At 52.8% G+C, this 13606-nt stretch overlaps 1 protein-coding gene and 1 long non-coding RNA gene across 4 annotated transcripts in view; one reads left to right on the top strand and one right to left on the bottom strand.

Moving 5' to 3' along the window:
- The first annotated feature begins 1000 nt into the window (after window positions 1-1000).
- On the top strand, window positions 1001-13111 carry LOC125176480 (uncharacterized). The gene is made up of 3 exons (XR_007156255.1): window positions 1001-1069; window positions 10465-10696; window positions 11328-13111. It is a non-coding gene; the product is annotated as an uncharacterized LOC125176480 (long non-coding RNA).
- The window catches only part of CHRDL2 (chordin like 2), a 32296-nt gene continuing 20392 nt past the window's right edge, over window positions 1703-13606 (bottom strand). Inside the window, exons 6-12 of one of the 3 annotated variants that reach the window (XM_047877970.1) lie at window positions 12392-12447; window positions 10443-10611; window positions 9305-9499; window positions 6904-7077; window positions 6031-6085; window positions 2540-2616; window positions 1705-1811 (exon numbers count right to left, since the gene is read on the bottom strand). In XM_047877970.1, the coding sequence (XP_047733926.1) occupies window positions 1705-1811; window positions 2540-2616; window positions 6031-6085; window positions 6904-7077; window positions 9305-9499; window positions 10443-10611; window positions 12392-12447 (833 nt within the window). Of the gene's footprint in view, window positions 1812-2523; window positions 2617-6030; window positions 6086-6903; window positions 7078-9304; window positions 9500-10442; window positions 10612-12391; window positions 12448-13606 lie in introns of all 3 variants that reach the window. The other 2 variants (XM_047877969.1, XM_047877968.1) reach the window with 2 other exon arrangements.

Here is a 13606-nt window from a genome sequence, read left to right as displayed (position 1 = left end):
TGGCGGAAAAGGTTTGGGGTGAACCACACAGGCTTCGGATAAGCCCCTCAAAGAAACCAGGAAGGCAGTTGGCCTGCAATACCAGGGAAAGTATACAGGGAAGTCCATTCCCGTGCTGAGGCCCGGAGCCACTTCTGATTACAGAGTCCTGCCTCCAACCCCATTCTCCAGCAGAGGGGAGGGGCCATTGTGCAGGGGCGGGGGTGGGGGTATCCAGGAAAACTTTCCTGAGAAGAGACACCTGAGCCAAGTTGATGGCTGACAGAGTTCACCATGTAAATGGCTGAGCGTTCAGATTCCTGCGCTTTAAATGTGAGATGCTCAGAGTTCATCGTCCCCGGAGTTCTGAGCTAACCCTACATGGTGAGCGAGCAAGGCCAGAATGCTGTCTTCTCTTGGATGGACAGGTGGAGGCTGTGAAGAGCTAACATCTTCCTACTCAGGGGAGGAGGGGGAGATTCCAGCCATGTTCCTCAAACCCCAGACTCTCAAACCAGGCCCGTGGGAGCTCGCAGGGGGAGTTTGGGCAGTGCGACATTGGCCCCTGCTCAGTGAGGGCGGCAGTGATAGGCTGCTTAGCAGACTTCCCAGGCCTCCCTCAGACACCTGGATACAAAGAGCAAGGCTCTGGAAACAATAGTCAGAGCCCTCCAAGTGACTACAGGTGGCAGAACTCCAGCCCATAGGCCACTTTACATCACCTCTCCACAGCTTCCCACAGGCTTGGGGTGGAGGGCAGCTCTGTCCTGGAGCAAGACCATGGGTCTGGGAGTCCGTAGGCTGAGGTCTAGTCCTGGCCTCACCTGTTGTCACTGTGAAGTTTTGAGGGAAGACACTGGCCGATCCTGATCCTCTGTTTCCTTCTCTCTAAGGTGCGGGTGATTCCTACACTGTTCGTTCACCTTAAGTGGAATCATGAGCGTTAAAACATCTTTGAAATTGCAAGTAATTGTACATGTAGGCAGGATAAATTATTAATGTTGTCTTTCATTGTAACTGTTAGGCTTTCTTCCCAGATGGTGGTGCCGGGGTTGGCAATTTGACTGCCAAGTCTTGGAAATCCTCGGAGGTGAGAATATTTGGGTTTATGACATTGGTCACGGCGGACCGGGGGGGGAGGGCTAGCCTGGAGCAAGACACCTGGCACCAGTTTTACCTCTGCCATCGCCCCGCTCTGTGGCTTCAGGCAAATTACTGCTGCTCCCTAAATTCAGTGTCCTCATTATAGAATGGGGCTGACAATCGTAAGGATCCCCGGAAGATTTGCTGGCAAAGTGCTTTGAGCCTCCATTTCCCCCTCCACTGGCTATCTAGAGGCAGTCCCTTTCCTAGGCTCAGCGCCAATGAGCTCCAGGAGGGGGGCCGCCCATAAAAGCAGGAGGAGCCATAGCTGGGGGGCCAGGGACAGAAGCAGTACAGAGCAGGGGGGAGGCCACGGGCAGCAGACAAAGGCCTGGGCAGTGGGGCTGGGGGAGCTAGCCCTGGCTCCGGTAACAATTTACCATGAGGACAGGGCCGGTCTCTGCCTCGGCTGCATCTCAGTCTCTAGCCCTGCAAAATGGGATGGGCAGGCCCACCTTGTAGTCCCTGTGGGAACATGTGGGGACTGGACATAAAACTCAGCAGGCAGGATTGAGGGGTAATGCAGCTTGTTATTTATTAGTATATAACAACAAAAATGATAAAGCTCATATCTGCAACTGTTTAGGTCTTTATTATAAGGTCTTGGTTGCTTTGTCTGGACTGGCTGTGACCTTCAGCTCTGGGGTCTGGGCTAGGAAAACGTTCCAGTGACCTGCATGGAGGAAAGCAGAGGGGTGTGTGTATGTGTGTGTGGGGGGGGGGGGGCCTGAGGGGGGGTGTGTATGTGTGTGTGCAGGGGTGCATGCATGTGCACAAAAGAGGCAGAGTGACTGGGGTGGGAAAAACTTGGGACAAGAAGAACGGTGAGGGCCTGAGTTTGGAGCGCATAGGAGGAAGGGGATGGATATTTCCATCATAACCCCACATCCCAATCAGTTCTGGCACGTGACCCCAACTTCAACCAACCAGCATCTGGGGGCTGGGCTGGCTTCCTAACACCTGTTAGTGACACTCCCATCTGTGGCTTCCTCTCCCCCACTTAAAGCCCCACCTGGATCCGTCTTCCCTGGGATACCGTAGAGCAAATTAAGGGCATCAGAAGGAAAGTGGTTAGGAGGGTTTCAGCGGGAAACGTTCCAATACAGCGTGGGTAGGCAGCATTGGGGCTTGAGGGCTCAGGCCTCCCTCCTCCACAGTCCTGTCTCCCTCACTCCCAGGACCAAATCCAGATGGTTCTGCTTCACCTTCCCGCTCCCAAGCTCCCTGAGTTGAGAAATCTCTGGCCCAGACGCCCACTGGATTCCTGTGCCGGGAACTGACGTCTGTGGCTGACAACCACCCTGCCCCCCTCCCAGCACCAGCAGCCTGGAACTCCTCATGAGGCCCTGGCCTCTGGCCGGGCTCTTTTCCCAGGCCCCAGTCCTCAGCCCGACGTCTCACCTTCATGGGTGCTGGGGAGTAGCCGGAAGTTCTGTGCCTCTTTCTGGAAGTCTTGCTTCCTGACTTTCTTGATCTGAATCAAGTGGAAGATTCCTGAGGGCAGAGGCAAGGGCATGAGCAGGAAAGGTAGGGCCGTGCAGTCAGTGAAACAGGGTGACTTGGACCTAGACTGGACCTAGTCACCGCCCTCCCCTCCCCTATTCTGACCAGACATCAAACCCTGTAGACTAAATTTCCTAAAGGTTTTGAATCTATCCTCCCATCTCCACTGCCACTCTCCCCATCCGGGCCCCATCACATCTTGCCTGGGTCACTACACTAGACTTCTGGCCCCTTTTACTCCCCCTCCAGTCTGTGATCCTAACTGCAGTCATTCGAAAACATACGTTACCTGTCATTCCCTTTCCCTGACCTCCCATCACCTCCCTGCTGACCCTGCACCTGTCACCCTCAGCATCCTGCTCTCACACTACTCACCTGTCCACAATGTGTGTGTGGGGGGGGGAGGGGCCTGTGTGGACAGGTCAGGCTGTTTTTTGGGCACAGAATGTGTGATAAAAATCAGTAGGTGTGTTTATCAGACTCCAAAGAGCATCAGGTGTCAGAGTGGTAGGGCTCCCTTTCAGCACAAGGCTCTGTTTGCCCAACCCCTGAGAGGCCTTCCTGTGCTCCAGCTCTAACCAACTACTTAAAGTCCTTGAGGGGCCCAAGCCTGTACGTAGGCTGCCCCCTTTGCTACAACTCCTTCTCCTATTGACTTCCGTTTGTCCTGCTGCTACCAGGTAAACTCCTGCTTATTCTCTGAGCTTTAGCTGGGAAGTCTTCCTTGATTTCCCTTCCTTGGGGCACCCACAGCTCTTAGCTTGTGTTTGTGATTGGGCCTATTTCTAATGTCCTCTCCTTGTGTCTATTCTTGCCTCCCCTACTAGACTGGTTACTCATGGAAGGCTTTCCTCTCTGGCTCCCCTGAGCCTGGCCCACATTAGGCAGGTAGGATAAATGAATGAATGAATAAGTGAATGAATACATGAATGAATGAATCCCTAGATGAATGGATAGATAAGTAAATATATCCAATCTAGGCCAGGCCCTAGAGAGGAACAAGGTATCATCTGGATCTCCTGATGTTTGCATCCCATGGGGAGCTCGCCACAGGCACCACGCATGGCACTGAGGCCCTGAGTACATGGGCTGGGAGGTTGCACCAGCTGTTAGCACCAGGGTCTGTGGCCAGAAAGAACAGATGTGACAGCAAGGTCTCTGCTAGGCCAGCACAGCCCTCAAGAAAACTAAGAATTGGCCTTGCTTGTGGAAATCTGAGTAGGATCCCACAGAGGAGAATGGGCAGCACTAAGGTCCAGGAGGCTGGGAATGTCCAGCATTGTTCTCAGGACCCTCCAGTCCAGATGCCAAGGACCAGGATATGGGAGAGACTCACTCCAAAGGCCCAGGCTACATCACAAACCTCAGATGGTTCTTCTGCCAGGCCTGACATGGCACATACCCCAGAACACAGATTGGAGAGATGACAGGATGAGGGAGGGTCTTCGTACCATAGCCTATAAAGCACGATCCTAATGACTGAGCTCTTGGACTTGGAATCAAGAGCTAGCCTGAGGGGCATGGTCATGCCTTTTGAGGGCATGCCAGGTCTGAGGGCAGCTGGGCTCTGTGGACCCCCAGGGCAGAGACGGCACTGGCAGGTGAGTCCCAGGAGATAGGGCAGGCTCAGCTCAATGTGAAAACAAACCCTTTCTCAGTGGAGCCATCCACAGTGGAGATGGGGTGGGGTATGTGCCATCAGGGGCTAGAGACCATCAGGGAGGCTGTAGGGGGGCTTCCTCCTAGACAGGGGCTGGAATTGAGACCCCTGAGGTCCCTTCTACTCTGAAACTCCAGAATCTAAAAGGCTCTTAACACTAAGCCAAGCCTCTGGGGCCTGAGGCTGGCTCCACGGTGATGTGGCCTCACTTAGCCCAGGTTTTGGTGTCCACCTGGTGCCTTTGTCTCCAGGCCAATCCTCCCCTTCCTCTCCCTGCCCCCAAGGCCTGCTGTTTCTGCTCCTCTGGGTGAGGAAACAGGGTTTCCCACTGATAGTCAGCCCTTGGAGTGTTTGTTTTGACCCCCGCAGTCTGGGACAGGGAGGTAACAGAGAGGCTAATGAGGCAATTTGGCCGCCCAGGGGGTCAGGAGATGGAGAGGAGGTGTTTGCTAGTGACAGGATGGTACAGCCTGGCATTGTGAAGTTGAAGAGTCCCCACCACCTGTTCTTTTTCTGCTGGGCCTGGTCATAACGAGACCGGCCTTGAGCTACAACTCTCCGGTCTGCGCCATCCTGGACACACCTTGACCTTCCTCAGGCCCCTCTCTGAAAGCATTAGGTCACCTCCGTGGAGGTGGCACTGGGGGCAGTCAGACCTGGGTTTGAATCTTTGCTTTAGTGCTTAAATAAACTGTGTGACTTTGAGCAAGTCATTTTACCTCTCAGACTCCGTTTTATCTGCAAAATGGTGCATTAATACATATGCCTCAGGTTTCTTATATGGATGAAATGAAACACATTATGCATAGGGCGAGCTCCACACCAATCACAGAGCACGGGGTATGTCAGCACAGGCTCTTGGGCCAGTCTGAGGCTGTCGCTGCCACCTCTGCCTGCAATGTGTTCCTCTTGCCTTCCTAACTCCTAACCAGCTGCAGGCCCCTCCTCCACGAAGCCTTCCAGCCTGAACAACTCAGCTCCTGGTGAGCTCCTACTGCACCCCAGTCACTAAGTCCTGGGCTCCCAAAGACAGAGGCTGGGGCTTACTACTCCCTGGGGTCCCAGTCCTTGCTGGGGGTGAGGGGAGGTCTGGAGTAAACCAGCACCTGTCCAGGGGCTGATGGAGTTTCAAGGCATAAAATAATTATAAGGTTACTAAATCTAACTCCTCAGCTGTGGCAGAACGCCCACCCAGCCACTGCTTGCACACTCCTGTGAATGGAGATTGCTCCCTCCCTTCTTTGACAGCAACTGTCAAGGTATGACAAACTGCTTCCTCTCATTGGTGGAAATGTGCTTCTCTACAATTCTAAGAGGATGTGGGATGAGGATACTAACGTCGTTAGCACCTACTATAGGTCGGGGCTCTACCTATGTGATTTCGTCTAATCCTCCAAACACCCTCCTCTCCAATTAACAGAAGAAAAAATTGAGGCCCAGAGAGGTCAAGTGATTGCCCAAGGCCACACAGTTAAGAAATAGCAGAGCCAGGATTCGAACTCAGGTCTGTCTGATTCCAAAGCCCCGGTTTGTTGTTCACTCAGAACACAACAGCTCCCCCTTCCTGGGGCAGTCCTTCAGAGCCATGAAGCCAGCAGTCCTGTCCCCCTGAGTCTTCTCTTCTCCAGGCTGAACAGCTCCGCTTTCTTCGTCCATTCCTCCTAGGACAGGAGGCAGAGTAGAGCAGGGAAAGAGCCGCATCTGACGTCACAAGACATGGGCTCTAGCTCCCATCCTCCACTTACTGGCTGTGTGGCCTTGGGCCAGGTACTTCACCTCTCTGAGCCTCAGTTTCCTCATCTGTAAAATGGGGATAATAATACCTAACTCTCAGGATCATTGAGGATCAAATGAGATAATGAATGTGAAAGCACTTTGTAAACTCTAAAGTGCTTCACACATTGGTTGTCATTATCATTATCATCGTTATTATCATTCCCTCTTCCACCCCCACCCATTTCAGCAAGACCCATCAGTAGAGAAAAGTGACCTTACAGCTAAACCCCACTTAAAGGGTTTAGTTTGTTTTGCTCTACCCAGGGGATCTATATTTGGCAAGAAGTGCCCAGAAAACCAAATTCTCAGCAATTTCCTCATCAATGAAAACTCCTCTTCACCTTCAGCCGGTGATAGGAGCATCTTGTTGAATTGGGCGAGTTTCTCACAGAATGAGACATATATTCTCGTATAGAGGGATAGACTCCACCCAATAGAAAAGGCTAAATGAGCCTGAAGGCCCTCCTGCTTTGAGGAGGCTGTGGATGTCCTTCTGCCTGAAAAGATCTCCCTTCACAGAGTGCTGAAGTTCTACTGATTGGCCTTTGCTTCATGGTTGTAGGCATTACCCTGTCCTGGCTCCTTGCAAGTGCAACAACCCCTTCCCCCCAGGAGAGGGAGCACTGGGAGGCCCTGGATGAGCTTATCAGAACTGCCAGAGAATCACAGACAGAATCTCCGTCTCCCTCTACCTCGGAATCAGAGACTCAAATCTGGAAGGGTAGCCAGAGGCAGGTCTCCCTGGGCTAGAGGCACCTGATCAACAAAATAGGCCTCGGAGGCCCCTGATAACAGGGGGACAGGCCAGAGGTAAGCCCGACTGGGAGTGGGCCCATGCTCACCTTTTACCAGCTTCCAGAGGTAGATCTCCACCTGCTCAGAGGCCTCATGCTCGAGGGCAAAGCGATGTAGGTTGTCTGGGCTTGGAGACACTGATGTGTGGACGAGGACCCGGCCTGGCACCTTTGGACACCTGGTAGCACTGATCTCACTGTGGCCAGGGTCTGCCTTGTCCTCTGGGAAAGACAAGGAGCTGTGAACATTCTGTACCCCTCCTCCCGACCCCTGCCTGGTATGTCCAGGAAGCTGGGCCCCTGGTCTGACACCCCCCTCTGGTCTTTAAGGTCTTTGGGAAAGTTCTGGTGCCCCTGGGAAAGAGATGGGGCATTTCTCCCATTAACTTCCCATTGATTAGCATATTAAAACCTTCTCATCCTTCTGGGCTCAGCTCACCTTCCACCTTCTCCAGGCAGCCGACCTGGAACAGCTTAGCCTACCCTGTTTTTTCTCCACTCACAGCCTTTAAAGCCCTTCTTGCTTATGCCTCCCACTCATGCCCGTAGTCTCACTGACACGCATTGCCTTGTAACTGTCTCACTTGGGTATGTTCTTCTCTAAAAGAGACCCACGGGGTGAAGGCCAGGAGCCATGTCCTCCAAGTCTTTTGAGTCACCCCCATCACCAAACACAGATTCTCATGACCATACATGGAGTGAAAGGTTTGGGAGGGGTTGAGGTGATGATGGCAATAGTGATGATCATGGTTGTGACGGAGGGTGGTGGAGGTGATGGCGTGACTGTAGTGGTGGAGGGGACCGTAAGGGTGTAGCGGGGAGCGGTGATGGCGACAGTGGTTGGATCCAGTCCTAAAGCCTGGACATGTTGGCATTCCAAGGACATTTCCTGGAACTTTCCATGTACCAACATTCCCTATTTTTCAGGGACTAAAGGACTAAGTCCCTAAACATACACACTTCCTTCTAAATTCTTCCTAGTTATGAAACTCTTAGAGATGTCCCGCTAAGAGTTGTAAGGCTACAGTCTCCATATTTTTAAGAGGAAATGGACTGGGTTCCAGTGGCAGAGCCCAAGATCAAGTGTGTTTGTGAGGGAGCCCAGCAGTGAACCACAGCCAGTCTCCAAGAGAATCCAAGTTGAAGCCCCACCCCTCGTTTTCTTCCAGGTGCCATTCTGTCATGCTCTGTCCCTAACCCTGTCCCAATAGCATATTACTCTGAAAAATAATAGTGACCCCTTATATTTGGATTTTGTTTGGATGTTGATTTACAATTTATAAAGCATTTTTCATCAACTCTGTCTGAGGCTCCGAAAGGAAAGTAACTTGTCTAAGCTCACAACAGTAAGTTAGGGAAGTCCGTCGGTAAGCAAGCTAACATAGACTCACATTTCCTGACGTCAAAGCCTGGGGTAGGTGCAGACTTAAGATGATTGCAGCCACTCTGTGATCTCATTTGTAAAACAGCTGAGAGATGAGGATTAATTGAACTAGGTGAAATCACAGGACAATACCTGGTGCCAGTAGGTTCTCGACACACATTTCCTTCCCCTTTTTTCTTCCCCATTCCTCTCCTTTTTGTTTTGCCAACCCAGCCCTCTAACCAGAAGTGGTAAAGGCACAACACAGCCCGCACCTTCTACCCCACCTGCTCTCCTTCCAGGATTGAGGGAATGGGCCTGTTCCTCACAACAGCTACTGTTGACAATCACAGGCTGTTCCTCCCAATGAGATACTCTGATGTTTTCTTCTGCACACTTATTAATCCTAGGGTCACGTGACAGCGTTAGAGGAACTCAGTTGGCAAGTCTGGAAGCCTGAGTTCTAATTCCAGCTCCACGACTACATTGCTCTGTGACTTTAGAAAGTCCCTTCTTTTCTCTGGGTCTCAGTTTACCCATATGTAGATGAAGGTTAAAGGAAGACAACAGTGGTCAAGAGCATTGTCTTTGGAGTAAGACAGACTTGGGTTCGGATTCCAACTGTCATTTGAGCTGTGTGACCTTGGACAGGGCACTTATTTTCTTGGTCTGTAAAATGGAGACAAAGATACCTGCCCTGTCCATTTGTGGTGAGGAGTACATGAACTCCCACATGTAAAATGCCTGCTTGGCTCATGGTAAATGCACAATAAACATTGGCTATTCCTCCTAAAAGTCCTAACATCCTATGATTTTATGATTTCAGAGAACCCAGAACGTTATTTGATTCTGTGTATTTGACTGAGAGCCTCTGAATCTGTCACTATAACATTAGATATTCCATAAGTCTAATATTTTGTGAGTCTGGCATTTTCCACTCGAGTGCATCTAAAAACCCTGCATCCTATGGCTCTGAGTCCATTGCCCCATCTGTGTCGGAGATGTTCCAAGTATCTGTGCCCTGGGGAGAGGGACCCAGGGCCCACTCAGGGCAGTGCCCTCCCTGCCTCCAGCATCTCTTTGTACCTGGGCAAATCTTGCAGCACTTTCCGGCCACTTTCTCAGGGTGATGGCAGGGATACTCAGTGGGGCAGGTCACCCGCTGGCAGTCCTGGCGGCCATCCTGACAGGTGCACAAGATGCAGGGCAGGGGTCCAAAGGAGCGGAAAGCTGGGTGCCACACCTCCCCATGGGAGTATGTCTTCCCACTGTGCACGCAGGCTAGGCCAAGGAGGGCAGGAAGGGAGGAGGGTCAGTGCCTCAGACCTGGGCCAGAGTCCAGTGATGGGTGGGGGTGGGGCCTTGGGGAGCCCCCTGCTCCACCAGTCTGGCCCAGCCACACTGCTTGTAAAGCTGAGGCCAGCTGCAGACCTGGCCCCCTGTCCCTGACTTCTCCCCTGTTTCAGCACTCAGAGCTGACACGTGCCCAGAAAGTTCTTGCTGAAGAGGGAGAGTACTCCCCCTGCCCGTCACAGCATGTCTGGTGGGAGGAGAGCTGAAATCAAGTTCGGACACTTACCTGGCTGTGTGAGCTCTGGCAGGTCCCTTCCCCTCTCTTAGCCTCAGTGTCCCATCTGTACAAAAGGGGCTGGGACAGCAGCTCCTCCTGCTCCACCGGTTGGGGGTGGGGGGGGTCTCCCGCAGTAAGCCTGCTTTCCTCCCCCTCTGCTGCCACCATTGCCCACTTGGCCTCCTTCCCTGCTGCATCCTGACCATCTTGCTGCAGCCTAGCTCTGCTCCCTCCTTTCTTTGTCAAAAACTTTCCCTCACCACTTCCTTATATTAGAGTATTTATTTGCATGTCTGGAGCCCCTCGAGGACAGGGACCATTTTTCATCTCTCTGTTCTGTGCCCCTCAATTCCCAGCAAAGACATGGCAGAGGCTCAAAAAATATTGTTGTGTTGACCCATAGTTCGGGTTCTAGGACTGGTTCTGGCTCTCACTCAGTACTCTGAACTTCAGGGTCCTCATCTGTGAAATGGGGCCTTAGACTTGATGCCCTTAAGGACACCTTCAGTTTTGATATTTTGTGAATCCACAAGCTCATGGGCAAGTTGAGATCAGGGGACCACTGAGTGGGGGGTGGGGGTGCGGGGGTGGGAGGTGGGAGCAGTCGGGGCCCCCTTTTCCCACCTCAGGGATCAGAGGAGGTTCCGTCCTCACCTTTCTTATGTTTCTCCTTCAGGACAATCTTGACTGTTGTGCTGCCTGCCCCCTTTGGTCGGAAGTGGCGAGGGATGAAGCCCAGAGGAGCACTGAGGCCAGTAGGAGCTGGGGTGCCCAGGACCCTCTTTCTTCCATTGTCCCCTGAACACGGATCCTGGGAATGTCTCTGCAAATGGCAGGAAGGATGAAGATCACTGATGGGCCATTGTCAGCAGAAGAGCAGCAAGACAGAGCTGCAGTGAGGCCTGCAGGTAGAAACCAGCATGACTTCCTAGTAAAGAGAGGCACAGGCTAGGGATAGAAAGATCTGGATGGGGTCTAAGATGTTTTCAGACAATGGATATTTGAAAACTCTCAGAGGATAGTGGTTTGGAAACCCAGTCTCCACCAACCCCTTCTCAGGACTATCAGAGCCAGGGCCTTGGGGCTGAGGTGAACAGAGGGGTACTGAGGTCTTGACCTGGGAGACACAGCAATTAGGAACCTGGGAAACTTAGAAACTACAGGTCTGTAGTGAGGATGACAGTCAGGAAATTCCTTGAGAAGATTTAGGTGATGGGATAAGGGGATGGGCCTCTGAAGGTCCCACCAGGCCCCAGAATCCCACAGGACAGGAAGACTAAGAACAGGTCCCATCTGGAGACCAAGTCTCCAGAGCCCCCTTTCTTGAGCCCCTGGAATCCAAGATCCTGAAACCCTGCCCCTCCAGACCAGGTCTTGGCAGGGCTAGCAGTGATAACAAAGGGGTGAGGGCAGTATAACGGGTCAGGCACATCACAGCTCCTAGTTAAGAGGCTTGGCGCTCGAGGTCAAGGGGTAGGAGCAGGTGGGCTTATTACCCGCCTCACCAATACCAAGTCACTCATAGTCCTTCTTCTACAGCCCCTTCCTGCCCCATACAGTGTCTGAGTCAGCCTTTTGATGGCCCGATGGAGCCCACAGGAGCTCCCAGGAAACCGTCTCAGGCCCCAGCACAGGCCCAGGCACATAGGAGGCTTCCAGGAAATGCTTGTCAAGTGGAACAGTAGCAAGAAGGAATTGAAAAGCCCAACCCTCTGATGGGACTTGCTCATGTCATCCAGTAAGGAGCTGCTCAGGGCCTGGAACTAAGCCTGGGTGGGCTTTGCTTAGCACGCTGCCTCCTAGGGAGAGGGTGGGATGGCAAGGAGATGGCCTGGCTCAGGCTCTGCGGCACAGAGCCCCGCTCCACCTGAAAAGGCCCAGCCTGAGAAGGGAGGATGAGCCAGCAGAGGAGAAGAGAGAGCTCATAGGCCAGACCCCTGGAGAGTCCCTGAGCAGGGGAGGTCAGCCTCCCGTCCCCCGGGATCCAGGTGACCCAGGCTAAAGGAGAAGGTGAAGTTGTTTACATTGTAGACATAGCACAGAGGGTGGATGGTGACTTGAGTCGGTGCGTAAGCCCATCCTCACACCTCTTTCCTCTCTGACCAGAGAAAGCTGGAAAGTTTAGCCCATCCTAACTCTAGACTAAGACGGAGAGGGGCCAAGACAGAGGGGAGGACAGAGAGGTAACCCCCAGACAAAGCACCAGTACCACAGGAGCTGGGTGGGGAAGGCTGGGCCAGGACAGAGGCCACATTCTCTGGGGAATGTGCTGCCCACAGGCAGGCTGAACTAAGGACAGATACAGGCTCCAGATAGAACAGTGTCAGTGTCAGAATGTTTCTCAGGAGGGAAGCTGGGAAGTTTAGAGCCTGCTCTTGCCCTGCATGGCACTTGTTCCCAGCCCCTGCTGACCCACCAGCCATGATGGGAGGCTAGGGAGAGGGGCTGGGACGTGGTGGAGGGCGTGGAGCTGACCTAGGGGACAAAAACAGAAATGAGGACAACGACTGGTGTTGTCTGCTCCAGAGTCATGGCATTTAGGCCCTGGATACCAGTCCCCCTCACCACCTCTCTCTAGCCTGTCAGTAAAGCTGTGCACTCACCGCCCCACGGTGTGACTGTGTGGTGTCCTCTTCAGCTGATTTCTTACTTGACTCATCTGGAAACCCAAAGGGAAGTTGGGTCAACCTCCACCTGCTAAGCCTTGCTGATAGAGGCCCTGCAGGCCTTCAACCTCCCAGGCCTAGTGACACTTCTGCAGTCCCTATGCACTGGCAGGGCCCTCTGCCCCAGTGGGGACTTATTCCCACTTCTAGTTACAGCTGCTTTTCACCGTTGGCTTGACAAATTCCCTACACTGGGTTGTTGCCTCCATTTCCCTACACTCCCTCTTGGCTGGGCCAGACATTCTTGTTCAGTGCATATCATGGGTGACCCAAGGGCCCGGGATCCCATCCCTACAGCCTGCTTAGCTGCAGTCCCCTGGGGAGCCACCGTATCCAGCCACATATGAAGTCACCAGGCCTTGGTCTATACTATACCCTCCCAGGTACCCGCCTCCAGTCCCCTGTGTCCTAGTTGGAACACCCTAGAGCTCTGTCTCCCACTCACCCCGGGGTGCCAGCACACAAGGCCCCGAGTGGGATTCTCTCTCTCTAGCCCCTGCCTCACACACGGTCCGGCTCCTTCCAAGCATTCTTGGTTCAAAGACCAAGAACCCTGCCTGGAATTAGACAGTCCCTTAGAAATCACTGAGGCCAGGGGCACCTGGGTGGCTCAGTCGGTTAAGCGTCTGACTTCGACTCAGGTCATGATCTTGCAGTTTGTGGGTTTGAGCCCTGCGTCAGGGTCTGTGCTGGCAGCTCAGAGCCTGGAGCCTGCTTTGGATTCTGTGTCTCCTCTCTCTGCCCCTTCCATGCTCATGTCTGTCTCTCAATAATAAATAAAATTTAAAAAAAAATGTTTTTTTTAATAGTAAATAAATAAATAAATAAATCACTGAGGCCAACCTCTCAGTGCACACATGACATAGCTGAGGCTCAAAGAGGAACAGGGATCTGTAGGAATTTTCTGGAAGAACCAGGACTAAACTGGAGTCACCTGGCTCCTGGTCCAGTGCCCTTCCACAATGCCAATATCTGGGGAAGCATTCTACTGTGAAGTACTCCCTTCCCCCAGTCCTGTCTCCTCCAGGAAGTTTTCCTGGACTAACCCAACCCACGGGGAACAGTCTGACCATCTGTAAACTTCACTCTGCTCAAGCCATTTGTCCTTCCCTAGCTGAGGTTCCTCCACCTCTAACAGCCCTTGACAAGGTC

Source organism: Prionailurus viverrinus, chromosome D1 (assembly GCF_022837055.1).
Source record: "Prionailurus viverrinus isolate Anna chromosome D1, UM_Priviv_1.0, whole genome shotgun sequence".
Classification (NCBI taxonomy): Eukaryota; Metazoa; Chordata; class Mammalia; order Carnivora; family Felidae; genus Prionailurus; species Prionailurus viverrinus.
The sequence above is the reverse complement of the archived record's forward strand: the minus strand, read 5'-3'. Positions and strand labels throughout refer to the sequence as shown.